This window comes from Megachile rotundata, chromosome 10 (genome assembly GCF_050947335.1).
Source record: "Megachile rotundata isolate GNS110a chromosome 10, iyMegRotu1, whole genome shotgun sequence".
In the NCBI taxonomy this organism is placed as follows: domain Eukaryota; kingdom Metazoa; phylum Arthropoda; class Insecta; order Hymenoptera; family Megachilidae; genus Megachile; species Megachile rotundata.
Window position 1 is genome coordinate 8,800,375 of NC_134992.1, and position 19,191 is coordinate 8,819,565.

The 19,191-nt window shown below is 41.7% G+C and overlaps 1 protein-coding gene across 3 annotated transcripts in view; it reads left to right on the forward strand.

Annotated features, from left to right (window-relative positions):
- The window catches only part of hth (Meis homeobox homothorax), a 565,080-nt gene that overhangs the window by 310,514 nt on the left and 235,375 nt on the right, over positions 1-19,191 (forward strand). For 2 of the 3 annotated variants that reach the window (XM_012281928.2, XM_076536623.1), the window contains exon 8: positions 10,725-10,832. The exons of the other annotated variant lie outside the window; for it this stretch is intronic. In XM_012281928.2, coding sequence (XP_012137318.1) covers positions 10,725-10,832 — 108 coding nt within the window. The remainder of the gene's footprint in view (positions 1-10,724; positions 10,833-19,191) is intronic. 3 annotated transcript variants of the gene reach the window in all.

Here is a 19,191-nt window from a genome sequence, read left to right on the forward strand (position 1 = left end):
TTTAACAGTAAATTGTGCATATAAAATTCCTTGATAAAATGCATTGTGTTTGTTGCATCAAGTGGTGCAAGTGTATGGTACTCTACCAGTTGTTTCAATTGTTCTAAAAATTTAAAGAAAGTGATTATATTAGAATGATCAAAATAGTCTGGTTTGTATTAAGGACAGAGTACATGACCTCATATGTATTTGTTCTGAGATGTATTTTCAGATTGGTCCAATCAAAAGAAACTTTCAAAGCCACGTATCAAGTTACATCTGAAAATTATTAAGATTCGACAGAAGTATCTAGCGTTCAACCCCTGTTGAAATCTGAAATAAACGATGAACGGAAAGCGATGTTAATAATCGAGTCATCGAGTGTATTAATAAAACAGAGCACGGTATTTCTGTTTGTGGATACTCTCATTGGATAGAAGTAATGAGTAAAAGTATCGATACTTTGGTGGATATCGATTGAACCCTAACCACAGTAGAGCACATCGCAGACCGTGTACCCGGGGTTCTCTCGACCACGATTCTCTTCTCTCTTTCTCTCTCCTCTGGCACTCTGCCTGCCGACCTACGACCCGCCCCCGGGACCCCGGGACCACGTTCTCCGAATTACCGGTCCCGTCGCTGCAACACCGGTGCACTTAGCGTAAATTCAGGGCGAATCGACGCCGCTTGACGTCCCCTTTCCCAGACCCCTCAATTTCATCCCCCTCCGGACGCCTTTCCCCGCTCGCAGCGCCGGATCGTGTCTATATCTCGCTTATATACCGATCGTCGAGACGCTTTCCTCTCTCGGCTGGCCTGGAATTAATGTTACGTGAAAACGGACGCGGAGAAGGAGAGAATTTGCGACGGACGCGGGAGTAGCCTCGATACTTTTAGAACGGAACGCTTTTATACCCCAACCCTACTCTCGTTTCTTCAAACTTCATTCCGCTCGCATCGATCCTTTACAGATTTTACAAATCAAATACCAGCTTTTTTAACCTTCTTCAACTCAGGAATTTAGATCAAGGGGTTCTGGATTAAATGCAACTGGGTATGTGACATATATTTTTCTGAGATGAAATCATTCGACCATTTTATTTACCTGAATTGTGACAAGAAATGTGACCTGGAGTGTAAAGACTCGACATGGGTGTAAAGACCCTCCGCAAAGGGTTTACTTCAGATAACAATTATCCCGGTCTGGTAATATGAATTTGATGGTATAAGAATCTGTTGCATCAGTGTCTCCCAGAAAGGTGATGAATGTAGCAAATACAGGATGTTTACTTCAGATAACAATTATCCCGGTATGGTAATATGAATTTGATGGTATAAGAATCTGTTGCATCAGTGTCTCCCAGAGAGGTGACGAATGTAGCGAATACAGAATGTTTAAATTTAGTCAGTAAAATTATGGGTAGAAGTAGGAATACATAAGCAGAGTAGTATCGATTGAACGGTAGACGTAGAGTAGTATGACGGTGGTATGGGGTTTGCGTTCTCCGCAGTCCGATTTCAGTCCTCCTCTTTCTCTCGCGGCGTTTCCACCTTCTGGCTGCACATGCACACGGATTCGGCATTGTAGCGCTAATTAAACCAGCGCGTGTCACGAGTCACGAGCTGACATCGCTCCGTGATTCCTAACCACCTCCGCCCAACCACCTACTCGTCCACCTTCTGTGTTCTATTCTGCTCCCCGCGTTTCCCTCGATTCTCCCCCGAAAGCCGAGACTGGCTTTTGGCTGCCATCGATCAAACGGGCCTCCGCTGGCTGCTGCTGCGGGCTACGTTTATAACTCGCCGAACAATCGGATACGAATAGGGAGATCCGAGGAAAATTTCGCCTCGGCCTGTTTTCTTCCGTCGACGCGACGATAATTCACCTTTCCGTTTGTTGTTTCAATGGAACGCGTTACGGCCAAGCGATTTCGACGCTTCCTCGCGAATCTGGAATAGATAGGCTGCCTTCCACTCCCACGGTTCGCTCGTAAAAATAACCGAATCCCGTGGTGGTCCAAAGGATAGATCTCCATCGGGCATGGGACATCGCCGACTAAATTCGGATCTCCTTACACGTTTCCCGATAGTTTTTCGACTTCTATTTACGGAGCCAAGCACATTCTAAAAACGGAAACATCGCTCCCTTAATGGTACACGCTTTCGTCAGGGATAATCTATTCATCGCGAGTCCCTTCTTGCTACCATTCTTATTTTAACGTCACGCCACGATTCTCTTCTGTGAACGTTTGTTACTGCGATTTTGGGACTACGGCACTGATATTTCGGACAATGTTGGGGTACTCGGAAGTTGGGGTCTTGGAATTTTGGGGACTGGGGTTTGGATATTTGGATGTTGAGAATTTGGTCATTTGGATTTGGAATTTGGATATTTGGAAAATTTGAAAATTTGGGATATGGTGCTTGATAGTATGCGAGTTTGGTGCTTGATAATTTAAGAATAGAAGATTTGATCATTTGGAGGCTTGAGAATTTGGTCGTTAAACCTTGGAATTTGAAAATTTAGAGTACAATAATTTAAGAATTTAGAAGCTGCTCCAATAAAAAAAATTCGAAAATAACTGAGTTGCTAAATCGTTCACAAACTGAACTTATCCTACCCTTATATTTTTACGGGAGCAAATGTCGGCAGTAACGCATTAAGCCGACTGGACAGAGTCCTAAAAGAGCAATAGTAAGTCCATGCAAACGTCGAGAAATTACCGCGAGCAAGCGCTTCTCACGATTGAACGTGGTCGATAAAACGGCGCGATAATCGGTTCGATTCGGTCGGGGCTAATTGGAGAAACGAGCAAAGTTGCACGCTCTTAACGAAACGACACGCAGGTTGCTCTTACTTCCGTTCGAGGCGTTTATCGTCGCGTAAAAAATTCCATCGAACGGCCGGCGAAGGATGGTTTGTACGTGGCTCGGAAGGGGCGCAAAAGGTGGCTGAGGATCGCGACCACGACCGCTAAGTGGCAATGTAAATTCTAGCGTCGTCGGGTAGAGAGCGTTAATTGTGGATTTGCGTTTTATGGAGGAAGTCGCGGAAGCGTAGTGGTCGCGAGCGCAACACCGAAGCCCGGTGCTCTCACCTGTCGCCGTTGAGTTACGTTAACACCTTTGTTCGATCTTATCGTCTGGTGGCCAGGGTTCCTTCGGGCTCGTTTCCATTACGCGTTTAATGGTAATCGCGCGTTCACGACGACACGTCGGGCCCCGCGTTTCTCTGCGCGTGTACGCGCCTACGTATCCGAAACCAACCAGAACGATAGTCCACGCTTATCTTTATTCCTCTTAATAACGTCCGTTCGCGTTTTCATTTCGCGCTGGTTAACCGCCTCGTTTAAGCCACGCTTGCCTTTTTTAACCGATTTTTTTTTACGGAAACGATACACAATATCACTGCAATTTGTTCACATCATTCTTTATTTCTTCTAAGTTTCCAAACCCATTTTTCGTTGATGCTCCTGCAATTTGGTATTAGTTTGATAGACTATCCTTCATGATACACAGGTTCAATACAAATTGATATAAGTATTCTTTAAATCCGTAGTTATACAGATTATAAACAGCAAAACAAAGGATAGTAATGACTAATAATAACTTCAAAAGAATTAATTTTTTAATTAGAAGTTGCCGTCTACCAACAGCAAACACTTTGAGTGCAAAGGAACATTAAGCTAGTAACGAAAATTCATCAGAAAAGCTTCTAAATATATGCGCTATAACGTCCATGTTTGTAATCTTTGACCATAACCTCAATGTCAGCCATTTTTACGAACTCGGTGTCCGCGTCGCCTTAATAAAAATTCAAGAATATACGGTCTATCGTTCTAATCAGACTCTGAATCCTAGAGCGAAGGTAGTTAAAGTGCAGCTCAAAATTAATTGCTATGACCGTTCTCTGGTGAAGTTGTCCGCTCGATGCGACAGCGAGCGGTACCTCGGCAACGTGAACCACCAGCCATTTACAAACTGCGTCCTGTTTATCAATTTGAATTCGAAAGACGTGCCGGTACGGCGACGAGTTCGCGACTCCGCAACAAATTACGTTTATCGGGAGTCATTAATCATCCGGCGTCTCGAACATCTGTGAACGACCCTTCTCCTCCTTCCTCTCGTCGCTCGTGGCGAGAAAGACACCGGTTCCTGGATCCCGCGAAAACGTCACGGAAAACGCAAACGATCGTCGTGCCAGACGTCGTGGAAAATTTTGATCGCTTTATCACCTGTGATCTTTCTCTCCTTGGTATCTTGCGATCGATGAATCTGTTGCATTTCTTCCTTCTTGTCTGCAGTTATGGGTTTCTTAAGGTTAGCTTTTTTGAGGTCCAAGGGTCTAAGGGTCTAAGGTCGAATTGTTTTTTTAGGGGAATGTTGAGGGACGCAAATTACACGAGTTATTTTAAGGGATATAAAAGTATTTTTTGAACGATATGTTTCTTCAGAGTTCAAACGTTTGAGACGTTTAATATGATTCTTGAAAGTTGCACATTTTGTGAGGTTCACATATGTGTATGAACATCATTACAAATTTCTTCAGGGATGATTTTTTTGAAACTAGAGAAAAATAGCATCTCATTATGCAAAATAGTTATATTTAGATGTTAATATAATTTTGGGTCGATTGCAGTTAAATGAGTCCGACAACATGCATGCAAAAATGTCCACATGTGTAGTGAGGCAACATATGTCCATACATGTAATATGTGATATGTAACCTCGTAAAATATAAAAGTTACACAAACGATGCTTGAAGACCGTTTAAAAACGAATATATTGTTGTAAGAGAGGAAGAGGAATCAGAAGGAAGGAATAAAATAGCGGGTGTATGGGAACGCCGGTATCCATCAAGCCCGAAGAACAGAGACGAGGTTATACGTCGGATATAGATACATTCCCAATAACCCCATCGTATTGGGGTTGCGTCGTCGGTATAAATAAATCAATATAACCCGCTAGCTCCGTGAGACGCCGCCCTCTTTCGCCGTAAGGAAGTGACGTATGAGACTCGCATCCTCGAAACGAGGGTTGAGGAGGCCACCCTGTTATTTCACAGTTAGGCTCGTCCCACCCCAGCGTCGCGCCACCTTCAACCTTATTCCTCGCCGGCATCTTCTCTATCCAGACCGAGCTTCGTCCCTGGTCCCGCTTCCAGGCGTGCACGAGTCCCTCGGGAAGCTTTTGTCCTCGAGCTGTAAGCGACTTCCTGACAGGCCAACTTTGCACCTGCTCTCCTTCTGCCGCCGCCGCCACCGCTTGTATCTCTGTTCGCTTCTCGTTTCGTTTGCGTTGCCTCTTTCTTTCGTCCGGTAACCTTCGTCTAACCTTAACACGCCGTCCCATACCAACCATCGGCACAAAATTTATTCGCTCCGGGTATCCTCAATCTTTCTCTGCCCACCCCTCGCGCGTCTTCTCTCGTACCGACGTAATCCGTAGATCAACGGATAAACCGGGCGTGTCGTTACTCGTACGAAATTATTTTCGAATAATCCTCCACGTCGACGCCTCGCGACCTTATCTCAATTACCGCGGATGGATAAGGAACATATTCTGTGTTCTTCCGGGGGAAAATATTGGGGATACGCTGCGAGTGTTTGCGTATCGACTTGCCTTGTCGATTGGACATGTATACGGTGATGTGCTTGGCGATGTAACGCGAGGGGTTGATTATACGATACGTGGTACCACTTTGGGCAGTTTGAGACTTGGAGGATTTAGAAATTTGGGAATTTGAAAATTTGACGATTAGAAAGCTTGGGAATTTGGGGATTTGAGGATTTGGAAGGCAGGGAATTTGGGGATTTGAAGATTAGGAAGATACGGAATTTAGGGATTTGAGGATTTGGAAGATAGGAAATTTGGGGATTTGAGGATTAGGAAACTTGGGAATTTGGGGATTTAAGGATTAGGAAGCTAGGGAATTTGGGGATTTAAGGATTTGGAAGCTAGGGAATTCGGGGATTTGAAAATTTGGAAGCTAGGGAATTTAGGGATTGGGGATTGGGAAACTAGGGAATTTGGGATTTGAGAATTTGGAACCTAAGGAATTTGGGGATTTGAGAGTTGGGAAGCTAGGGAATTTGGGGATTTGAGGATTTGAAAGCTTGAAAATTTGGGGATTTGAGGATTTGAAAGCTTGAAAATTTGGAGATTTGAGGATTTGGAAGCTAGGGAATTTGGGGATTTGAGGATTTGAAAGCTTGAAAATTTGGAGATTTGAGGATTTGGAAGCTAGGGAATTCGGTGATTTGAAAGTTGGGAAGCTAGGAAATTGGGGAATCTGAGGATTTGGAAGCAAGGGTATTTGAAGATTTGAGAATTTAGAAACTGAAGAGTTCTGGGATTCGATGGACCTCTAGGGAATTTGAAGATTTATCGAATTGTATACTAGGGAATTTAGGGAATTAAATAGTAGAAAATTTGTAAAATTGAAAGTGTGGCTTTGAAATTTAGGCCTTCAGAGATTTCAGAATTTCAAAACTGGAAACTTGCAAACATAGCAATTTAACATCATACAATTTGGCCATATATCGCGTGGCAAGATAACAGGATTACACGTCGCATATCTAACCCATAACATTTTGATCCCGCATATAAAGCGAGGCTATAGCCAATCAAATCTTCGGCAATATAACGAATCTAATTTCTGGCAATATAACGAAAGAATCTAGAATACAGTAATCTTACGAAAAGATGCAAGACCTTCTTGATTTCAGCTTGATTTCCCTTTCGTCTCCGATTTCATTGGCAACACGAGTGGAACGCGTGGCCACTATTGTCGCAAACACAAGAACCCCGAAGTTAACCCGCAATTTAGCCGCAAGAGCGATCGTTCAAAAGAGACGTCTCGCTTGATGCCACTTAACGAATCCCCGGGCCCGAACGACTGACTCGGCTCGTGCTCCGTTTTCAGATGCGACGATTGCTCTCCTCGCGAACACGGAATCGGTCGTGATTAAAGTTTCAGGGGCGGAATAATTCATGACTCGATTCGAGCGTCTCAATGAATTCATTCGAATCGTCGCTTCAGCTGCCTTGGACTTTCCTCGAATTCAATTACACGCGTTCGTTATTCGTCTACCTATCAACTTGTTCGCTCGTCGTTTAATCAGTCTAATATAGAAAGCTTGCTTTCGAAATCAGTGATAGTTATAACGCTGTCTGCCTTTCAAACGGAATTTTAGTCGAGAATTTCTGGACATTTTATATGGAGATAATTATCTTTTTCATTATTTCATTGCTTTATATTTAACTTCATGGAACAAGTCTTATTTTAAGTCACAGAAAAATTAAAATACTTTTGTGGAGAATAATTGTATAAGTTACTTGATGTTCCCTTATAACTTTATTTCTAATTCAAAAGCTGTTATTCTTAACTGAAACAAAATTTGCAAAAATGAAAATAACCTAGGAGTTTCATAAATCATCGACCCAAGTGAGAAATCAATTATTGACCCAAGTGAGAATTCGAAAATATAGAAGTTAAATTAGGTATAAAAATAGCGTAATATAAAGGGAACTAAATTTGCGTCGGTAGATCACACATGCGGAGAAAGAGAATCCCGAGAAGTTTGTTGAAAATTCCCACGATAAATCACGGTTACAGGGTTGACAGGGTGACGCGTATGATTACACCCTGTCTCTTAGCGGCTATAAATTTCTTCCCGGTCGCTATCCACCTTCGTTCTAGAATTCTACAGGTATTCTCGGGGTCCCGTTTCATCGAGGACTTCGGGGATAACCGTGACGCACGGTCTGCCAGCGTTTAATGGGTCGGCAACGCGAGCGACTCCGAATAATCCTGATGTATCGTTTACTCGCTGCTTGCCGCTTCGAGCGTAGAAAGGCGGGATTCCATCCACGGAAATCTTCCCATCTTCGCTTTCTCCCAAATTCTGTCTTCTTTCTATGATAATTACTTGTGAAAAAACGGCGATATAACGCGAGACTTCAACGTCACATTCAGATGTAAACATATTTAGTTCAATTGCTTCAGTAAACTCGTAAAGGATTTTTCTGACACTTTTCATCAAATTCAAATTCATTTTGAATCATCAAATTCAATTTCAGAATCATTCAATTCAAGTCATCAATTCAGTTCTCTTCACTTAATTCAGGCGAAATGACAAACCCTAAGAAACAAGGTCTGACGCTGAAAAAGCACGTTTGCATGAAAAATCTGATCGCAACCCGTAATTCCGTTTGATGGATTAAAAAACTCAAGATTCTAACTCCAGGGCCCGAGATGGAAGGTGCGTTTAACCGAACGTTACGGTTATGGTTAGTCGCGTTAATTTGTGGCCTGGCCAAATGACAGGGCCGAACCAGTGATTCGAAAGTAATGGTTATCCCACAGCTCGAGGGACAGCTGGATTCGCGTTAATGACAAGGAGATTAGAGACGTCTAGGATTCACGAATATTTCCACGTATTTTTTACTGCAAGAATAAGGACAGGTGTAACGGAAAAAGAATCATATCAAAATCTAAACGTAGTCAAAAATTTTCTGACGGTACCATTGATACACCATTTTGTGTTTAAAGTCATAAAACTCATACGTTTACATGAAACTTTAAGCTTCTCGGAGACGCCATTTTGTGGTACTTCTACTTCATCGAATCTCCGTATTATGAAATAAGACATATGCTACAACTTTTGTGGTAATCTTTGCAACTCATTTTGTACTAAAGAGATTGAAATAACGTGGTCATTTTGTGTCAGGAATATTTACGTAATTCTTTTCGTGAAACTTCAAGATTTAAATCAACGTGTCAATTGATATTTGACGACAATTTTAAATGAGTCAGAAAGTAACCATTATCCTAAAGTGAGCATTTAATAAGCAACAACTTGTCCAGTAATTGGAAGCGGTTCTGAAGTTTGTCAAGAATATAATTTTCGTCAAGTAGGATGGTGGCCATATTTCCGAGATAAAAGTACAGCTTCAGGATCCAGTTCGCCCGCCAGAGACCCTACTCTCTCGTGTGAAATTACTTCGTTTCGCGGGCTTACTCTTATCCCCCGGTGCCACCCTTTCTTACCGTGTATCCTCATTCAGCCGGGATCTCCCTGGAAATAAAGTAGATACCTTTCCTATTTTCGCATCCGGAAAATTGCAATACCTACACCAAGTTTACGTTTAGTCCTTATAAATCAGTCTTGGTCGTTGAATTAATCGCGACATATTTTTCATTTTTTCTGTATTAACTATTATTTATGTTAGTGGAATTATTGCTGTAAAAAAAGGGATTATTTTATTGAAGAGTAAGCATTTTCTTCTCATTTTGTTGTATCAATCGATGTCAATGTTCGTTGATAATTTAATTATTGATTAAGTTGTAATTTGATAAGGTGGAATTTGGTGTGATTCAGTATGATGCGCTGTGATTCGACACGATGGATGAATTGTTATTCGATACGTTGTTTTTCAGTGTTGTAATTCGACACGTCGTGATTTCACGCGTTGTAATTTAATCCGTTGTGTAATTCGATGCGTTGAAATTCAATATGTTGTATTCCAAGATGTTGTAATATAATACATTGTGATTTGACACGCCATGTAATTCGATACGTAATTGATATATGCGTTGAAACTCAGTGCGTTGTATTCCGTGGTGTTGTAATTCGATACGCTGTAACTTGACACATTGTGTAATTCAACACACCGTTGTTAAATGCGTTGAAACTCGACAACGTTATTCGCGTTGTTGTTCAACGCGTAACTCGACGCGTTGTGTGACTCAACCGGTTGTAATTCGATACTACTCAATTTTTTGTGATTCACTAATTCAATTCAGCGTTGTAATTCGATACTATTCTACTCCATATCTTACAACTCAAGTTGCAATTCAACTCAGCTCGTTCCACAAATTAATCTGATTCAGACCTTGTATTTCAATACGATTGAACTTGTATACATCTTCTATTTCACATATGATCTAAATTCAGTCCATTGCGCCATGGTGAACCAACTTGATATAAATGAAAATCTCCATAAATAAAGCAAATGTTGCACTAAAAAAATTCCACATTTCCCTTTCATACAAATTAATTTCATAATCGTCCCCTATTTAACTGCGTTAGAGCTATTTTCTTAGAAAACGGTCTCGACTATTCTTTCAATTGTCCCTAACATATCACTGATTTATCGTTAAGGGAATTGTCGTATTAATCGACGACAATATAATCACGAAAATCCCCGATCGGTAGTTTCGGTGTCGTTCGCATTCCGGTAGGCGGGCAAAGCTGGTTGAGCGAGTGTCGGCTCTTAACGCAACAAGCTCCTCGCGCGTTTATCTAATTATTATAATTGCACGATTATTCTTGGTCGAAGTAGCCGTTGCACGGGGCGAGATCCCATGCCCCGCAGAAAAGAAACGAAAGAAGTAACGGGATATATATGGAGCGGCACACGATAGAATCTCCTCCCGGTCGAAGTCGTGATGCGAACGATCACGAATTCTTTGCTTCCTTTGTGTATCGGCTCCTCCGTCTGCATTCTTTCCGCGCGTGCATACTCCGCGTCCCAGCGCGTAATAACCGTTGGAATTTTGCACCGGATCCGTTGCTTTATCTCCCGCGATTGTTCCGCGTGAACCGTGACCATCAGCTGTGTTTCTTTTTCCAGGGGAAGTTCTCGCATATTATCGACGTTTGTCGACCGGCTTTTGTTTATTTTAATGTGTGCGTTATTGGAGGTCATTAACGTAGAACCGATGTTTTTCTTTGCTTCAGGTAAATGGTGTCCGCGTAGGGAATGGAGTTCGCCGCCGGACGCGCAGCGAGCGGCGAGCGACGCGCGTCGCGGCGTTCTTTACTCTTCCGTCTTCCTCGGTAGTCCCGGTAAGTCTTCTCAAAACTTTCACCCTTCTCTAAATTGAATATCTTCGCGAAATATGGCTCCTTTCGCATTCTCCGGTTCAATTTTGCCCGCTCGTACGTTATCCTTAATTAAACCGCCGGCTGCTTAACGCTCGCGGAGTTCCCGGCGTTAATCGTCGCGCACGCGTTCGTGAATTTATATTCTTGTGTTCGTTGTACTCCTCGTGGACCGAGCGGAAGAGGAAGCTTCGAAAAAAAAAAACGAAGAATCGGAGACGGAAATGGAAGGCGATTGCGTGCAGACAGCAGCGCGTGCATAGTACACGCGATTTACGTTGGCTCCCGGTGGGAGGAGCGCAATCGTTCGCGGCATAAACAAGTTTTAATCGTGCCTCCGGCATTCGCCGCGTTGAATAAATATTGATATCGGCCGACGCGACGGCCAATCAGAATCGGGGCTTATAAAGCAAGCCGCTTACACACCCGCCTGTCTATCGCGCGACGTGCACGCGCGTCACCTATTTCATCATCGCGCGTTTACGCGCGTAAACGTATTATTCCCAGCCTTGAAGGGTACCTTGGAAGGGGGCAGAAATGTACTGTTCTAATACTGGCTTCCATATTTAAGCCTCCTTTATATTTTACATCACCATTTTATCCACAAATTCAAAATTTCTGAGCTCTTCACTTAATTCTATTATTTATTTTACGTCAAGTTACTTCAAAGTTTTTTTTACTGATTACTTCTTCATTTTTATTGTACATGTTGATACGACTTACTTGCAAATTCAAAGTTTCATTGCTTTATTCTGATGACTATACTTCATTTTGATTTTTATTGTGTTGGTACAAGCTTTTTGGAAAATCAAAGTTTTATTGTTTTTTTGCTGATTACCATACTTAATTTGATTTTTATTATAATGTATGTTGGTACAAGCTTTTTGGAAAATCGAAGTTTTATTGTTTTTTGCTGATTACTATACTTAATTTGATTTTTATTGTATATTTTGATACGAGTTACTTGCAAATTCAAAGTTTCATTGTTTTATTCTGATGACTATACTTCATTTTGATTTTTATTATGTGTTGCTACAAGCTTTTTGGAAAATCAAAGTTTTATTGTTTTTGCTGATTACCGTACTTAATTTGATTTTTATTATAAAATATGTTTAGATAAGTTTCTTGCAAATTCAAGATTTCATTGTTTTTTACTGATTACTGTATTTTATCACGCTCTATATTGTACAATTGACTTGTTCTCTTCATGTATCTTCTTCAATTTAGGTTTGAACTTTAATATACGTCACGAGTCTTACTCGGTGTTACAAAGGGTTGAAAATTTTCATTAGAAGTTTCATTAGTTTTCCTAAATATTGTATCAAATATCAACACATCCAATGGTAAATGAATTTTGATCTCATAAAATTTTACTTCAATAGAATTTAAAAAAAGAAGAGTCCTATACAGTTTGAAACTGTGCCTGGAAGATTTATGTGTTCAGGTAACAGTAACTCCCGGTGTATTCTCGAGCCGGTATGTCACCGTGGCTATTAGAGTCCTTCACTCGAAATGGTAAAAACGGTAAATATCGCAAAATCGACACGTTCCCGCGAGTCTCGGTAGCCGGTCAAAGTCGCTCGATATCCATCGATACCCGTCTAATTCACGCGGAAGGGATCGCGATCCTGTCTATCCTCGATTTCTCCTTTAATTAAATTACGCGACCGCCAAGGTGGGCCCCGATAAGGGGACGTAAATCACTTTCAGTCGATAAGTAATCGAACGATTCGCGAGAGACGTCCAGGTTCCTGTTGGTCGTTCGAGAGACGGTAGGTATCGCGCATGCCTCGACTTCCCTCTTTTCTCCCTGTCGCGGTTCCTCTTTGGTCCTGTTCCTCTCTGGCAGACCGAAGGAACGGAGGGAATATGAGCGAATGCCAGAGAGGCAGAGAAGAAGAGGAGCGGCGAGTCAGGGGGCCGAGGACCCAGACAGAGAGAGGGAATATATCGCGGAGGGCGAAGGGAAGGGTAGTAGACTCTGCCAGGACGAAGGAGACAGACAGAGGGCAAAGCCGAAGGTGAAAGAGAGAAGTCCACGTGGCGTCTCCATGGCAACGAGGCGAGGCGGGAATGCGACGGTAACCATGGCAGCCACGGGTTCCTCTCTCGGACCGACCTGTCTGTCCCTCTTTTCTGGTACCCTCGTCCTCTTCGTGTTCTCTGCTCTCTCGTCTGGTCCTCTTCCTTCCGCCCACGGCAGAACCAGCGCCGGGATCCGCGAAGAAAAGGTGGAGCGGACTCTGCGCTCTGGAGAAAGCTTCCTCTTGCTTCTTACCCCTACCCCCTTTCTTTCTTGCTTCTTTTAACAAAAAGATAATAGGAGTAGCGATAGCGCTTTCTGTGCCACTCAATCGACTCGGAGACTAACGATCAGAACAGTCATACAAGTTTAATTAGACGCCGGTTCTGCTACCGGTGAAGTTTCGCTTTTGACTTCGTATCCTCAATTATACGACTCTTATTCCATTATTTTTATTGCAAATCTTTTTACTGAAAGTTTGTAACATTCTTTTCTGTTCTTTTGTATTCGTGGATAATTTGGACATTGAGAATTTGATGATCTTTTAATAGCACCTTGAGAACCATGATATTGAATCGACTGCGAAAATTAATTCTCAGAGTCAAACATTCGATCCTCAAATGCAAGACTTTCACTAGCTACCTCTTATTTCCTATACAATATTTGAAAAGAAGTATGAAGCTAGGAGACGGGAACAGAAACTAATCCAGTCAGATTTAAATCCTAAACTTGGCAGATGAGACTGTCATCCAAATTCTTGTAACTCTTATGACAATTACAATTCTTGTAACTCTTACTTAAATTTTTCCGAGTCATTTTTATTTACGATTTTCTCCAAAGCTGACTTGCCACCACATTAAAAAAATTAGTACCTATAAATCAGAGTAAAAGATACAATGATATCCCTCGACAATCAGATAAAATAAAGTAAAAAAGTTGCACAGGAAATAACTAAAGTAATGTAGCGAGACGAGAGTTTTATCTAGCTGTTAGATTCGCAGTTAGCGATAAATTGATAAATTCGAAGGCGTTTCCATCTCCATTGCACGTGTGCTTAAGTTGAGTTGGCTCCGGTTTCCATTCGTTAAAACGTCAGGCTGTTCCGCGGCGGTGCGTTAACGCGGTTGTTTAATAATAAAAAGAGCCGCGGGCCGTATTAATTAATCGAAACACGGAAACGGGGGATAAATTTTATCTCGGTCGCTCGCAGCTCGACTGTTAATAATGAATCGTTAATGCTAATTTTTGATTTATGCGTTCATAATCTTTCCCCCGGACCCGTCTCTCTGTGGCTAGATCATCCCCCAAACCACCCCTCGCGCACACACGCGTATTCGCGTTCCGGATGCGTGTTTTTGAACGCGACCGATATCGGTGACTGAATTAAACGACCGACCGGAAGCTCGGGATAAATTTTGTCGCAGGATACGCCGGTTATTAATAACGACTATTTCCTAGCAGTTCGTTAATAGGACCGCAACAACGATTGCAATTTATGCGTCTATCTCGCTTTGTGCGAAATTTTAGCGCATGCGGTGTAATTGAATCGGTCAGCCGAAGAATAGCGCTCCGCAACAAATGATTTTCGGATGATCGAAATTAAATGATATTACAGACCGAGGTATATCTTCTGATAATGTTTTCTCAGTTGTTACAAGCAGTTAGAATTTTGGAAATAACTATTGTTGCTTTGTGATGTATTTATTCAGGTCTTCTGCAGGCTCTGTTATTAATTAACAATGATACGTATACCAATATTCTTGATTAAATTTGGAATTAAATCTAATTAGTCAGAATCGTACATTGCATTATTTTGTGGTATATCATTGCTGCCAATATTGGAACATTGAAATATTAATGATAGATACATATTCATGTGTGGTCCTCATATGTGTAAGCTTCCTATATGCAAACTTTCTATATGTAAGCTTCCCCGCCATTTTATTATTTCAACTGTCTACATACACTCCAAAAAGTACAAATTCTTTAAAAATTAAATCAGACCCGCTTCATGAAATTAATGTGTGGTGCTCATATGTGTAAGCTTCCTATATGCAAACTTCTTATATATAAGCTTCCGCGCCATTTTGTTACTTCGACTTCCTACATACACTCCAAAAAGTACAATATCTTTAAAAATTAAATCAGACCCGCTTCATGAAATTAATGTGTGGTGCTCATATGTGTAAGCTTCCTATATGCAAACTTTCGATATATAAGCTTCCCCGTCATTTTGTTACTTCGACTTCCTACATGCACTCCAAAAAGTGCAAATCCTGTAAAAATTAAATCAGACCCTCTCCATGAAATTAATGTGTGGTGCTCATATGTGTAAGCTTCCTATATGCAAACTTCCTTTACATAACCTTCCCCGCCATTTTACTTCGACTCCTACACTCAAAAAAATACAACTCGCTTAAAAATTAAATCAAACCCGCTCCATGAAATTAATATCGCAATAAACAGAAATCCACAATTGTACATGTATAATTACACAATAATACAATTGTAGACACGTCTACATACGTCTACAGTTTCACACGTCTCAAACAATGGTACACCTAGCGTTCTCCAAACCAATTTAATTTCAGCGTCGCTTTCACGGCGTCCGCGACAAATAAAACGGTTCCCCGAACCGATTGAACGTTCGCGTTCGCGAAACCGATGTAAAAGTTGCCGTTAAAATTACCGCGCTTTGAATTTCCTCTCGCGAAGCGCGGAGGAACGCGGCGTTGAAAAAGCGCGATGCGTGGCAAGGCAGTTTAAAAGCTATCGACATTCTTCGACGCGGAAACGTGGTTACCCGCTCGGCTAGGCGCTAGAGAGTAGATATCTTGTGGACGATGGAGCGAGTTCGCGCTGCTGATTATGTACAGTCGACTGCAAATCTGACTTGTCTAGAAACAATATTGCAATTTGGTTGCTTTTTAGGTTTCGATGAGTTTTTGGAGGTTTGAAGATTTTTGGGGATTTTGGAGATTTTGGGATTTGGATTTTAGGGGGTTGAAGAATTTTTGGGGATTTGAAAGTGGGTAGATTTGGGGATTTTGGGAGTTAGGGAATTTAGAGGTTTGAGTTATGGGAGATTTGAAAATTGGAAGGCGATTTGGGGACTTTGGTGTTTGGCAATTTGTGGGTGTAAAAATTTGAGATTTGGCAATTTAGGGATTTGGGGATCTAGGAATTGAGAAATTTAGGAATCGAGAAATTTAGGAATTTGGAGATCTAGGAAATTGGGAACGTAGGAATTTGGGGCTTTAGGGAGTTGGGGATCTAGGAATTTGTGGACCTAGAAATTTGGGGACCTAGAAATTTGGGGACCTAGAAATTTGGGGACCTAGAAATTTGGGGACCTAGAAATTTGAGGACATAGAAATTTGGAGATTTAGTAATTTGGGGACCTAGGAATTTGAGGACCCAGAAATTTGGAGATTTAGGAATTTGTGGACGTAGGAATTTGGAGATTTGAGAATTTGGGGACCTAGAGATTTGAAAATCCAGAAATTGGAGCACCTACGAATTTAAATATGTCGAAATGTGAGCACATCAAAACTTGAGACCACAAATCTTCAAAAACCCAACAGTACCAAAATCCACGAATCACTTAAAAAATTCAAACATCTTGCCCAGAGAATTCCAACAACTCCAAGACCTCAAAGACAAGAATACAAAACCTATTCCAGGTTCTAGTAATTCAAGAATCCGAAAATTTAAAAATAGAAAGACCTCCAAACACGCGAATCCATACCAGCAAAAATTGCCAACTCACATATGATCCAAAGGACGTTCACGTGTGGGATCGAGGAATCTCGGGATTCCTCTCGATACGTCTCGTACGAAGAATCGAGTTTCTGCGTCGACGACATTAGCTCGTCCACGTTATCCCGACAATATATTTTCGTCGAGCCATCCATTACGAGGCGGCCGTACGTGGGCCCGCTTAATGCGGTGCCGCTGTTATTTTCAGTTTCGTTAAGTTACGTGCTCCGAGGCGTTCCTCTTCGATCCGAAGCGACGGACGCCGACGTTCGAATCTCGCAGATTAGCGTCGCACGGATCGACATGCTCGTTTCGACCTCGTTCTAATTCGTTTCCTTTCATTCGCTTTCTTCGTTCGCCGATTCTTTTTTCACGCGGAATTCGTGATTCTTGACGTCAATTTAGTCTTGTTTATCTTAGCGGAGATTCGCTCGACGATCTGATTCGAGAAAATAGACTCGATTACGTGAATCGCTTCCATTTTGTTTTTCTTTTGCGGTTGAACTGGGTCGAACAGGAATTATAAGGCAGGAGACAAGATAAACTTATTTTTTAGTCTGAAAGGATATTTTAGTGTACGTGAATGTGAGTGTAATTTTAGAAACAATGTGCGCGAACTATGTGGAGGAAATCTTTGGTTTCGTTGGTACAAGTGTTCTGAAAATTTAACAAATTTTAACATCTTGCGTATCAATTCATGGCTAAGATCTATTGTGTTTAGAAAAGTTTTTGCAAAAGTAATAAATAATATTTTAGTACTTTGTTTAAAAATTCCAAAGTGATACTCCGTAATGAACAAAATTAGTCTAGGACTCCTACAGACGTCCCTAATAGTGAAGGGAACCTATAGAATGACAGACCTCATGTCATGATTTATCTCACAAAATCAAAAATTGAGTAATTTCTAAAGTAATTTAATTTATAAATATGACAGTACTCAGATAGAAATGACATACCTCACATATGAACATATGTCAAAACTACCCCGAAGAATTTCATAGTGAACGGGGTGAACAAATTAGCCCGCGGTCTCGTTCGACAAATTCGAAAGACAGCCTGACCGTTCGAATCCCGTTAAGGGTAGAAACGTTGGAATTCGATGTGTTTAGTTTTTCGTGGGTCGCGAATCACCCCATCGAATCCTTCGGCGGTATAGCTCGTCGTTGCAATGGCACACGGCATGGCTCCCTTTTCCGGCGAGTGTAGCGTAATGTAAGGGTTGCGCCCGCGTCGGTGGTGTTCTGGGGGTGAGAGAGTTTAAAACCCCTCGGGGCTTGAGGTCCAGGCCCGGTTAGATTTATCGGATGTTTTGGTTGGCGGCCATTGTTAGCCGCCCTCTCTCCACTCTCTTTCCCTCTTTCGGTGTTCTCCCAGGCCAGTGGCGTAGTCGATTCCGTCCAATAGGGAAGCATTTTTTACCCTTTTTTTCGCCGGCTCTCGAATACCCGTCGACCGTATATATGTACCTACATACTATCGGAGCTCGCCGAAGCAATAACGTGTTAAGAATAACGCGCGGGTCACGCTTTCCTGCTTACCTTCCAGCCAAAATTTATTTTCCGCCATCTTCCGGCCGAATGACATTTAAACTGAAAACATTGTCGTTCACCGACAGTCAAACTTAACCCCTTCCCATTTATTGATCAGTCAAGACTAACTATTCAGGACTATAACATTAAAACGAACAAAGGAAATTAAAATTTTGCGAATATTTTATATTCGATCCTTGATAATGCAACTTATAGATGGACCGGAATTTTAAGTTGAAGAGTGTTCAAAATTTGAGTAAGGTTTGTCACATGTAAGTTGTAAGTGCGTCACGACTCGTCAAAGCACAGGAAGGGGTTAATACTCTTTAACATTCATTTCATTCATTTTATGAAACATAAAAGGCAATTTCAATTATACAATACGTTTCATAATGTTTGAGAGGTAAAATTACTTGATCATGGAAGTGTGGGAATCCGGGACTAACTAAATCCTAACCTTAATCTAATTGCACTCTAACCTAACAGTAACCCTAATCTAACCTTAATCTAATCTCGACCTAATCCCAATCTAATTTTGAACCCTAATTTAACTTCGAGCTAACATTGTATAATCCAAATAATGGAGCTTGATCTAATGGAAGCTAACATGACTTAACACACAGTTTTATCATACTTTGCTCTTCTTTTTAATTCCGGGTCTCCAGCAACCCCTCCGCCATTGTACGCGGTGGTTTGAACGATGTTCGAGCCTGCGACCCTTTCGGTTCAACCCTCGTAACCGCAGTTCTCTCTTTACTCGTTCTAGCCGGTACATCGTGCGATTCCACACCGTGGAACGCTGTCTCGACCGGGTGATCGATGCGGCCTTATAATTAGCTCGCCTTAAAAGCGAGCTTCCACCGTTCTAATTGCACGCTCAAAAAGCTCCTTTGTATTACCGCCGAGCTAGCTCGAATAGCCGCGCCACAAAGTCTTCTAGAAACTGTGTCCCTGTAATTTCCGGAGGAGCTACTGGTATAATGTAGATCTAGGGATATTGGAATTTAGATAT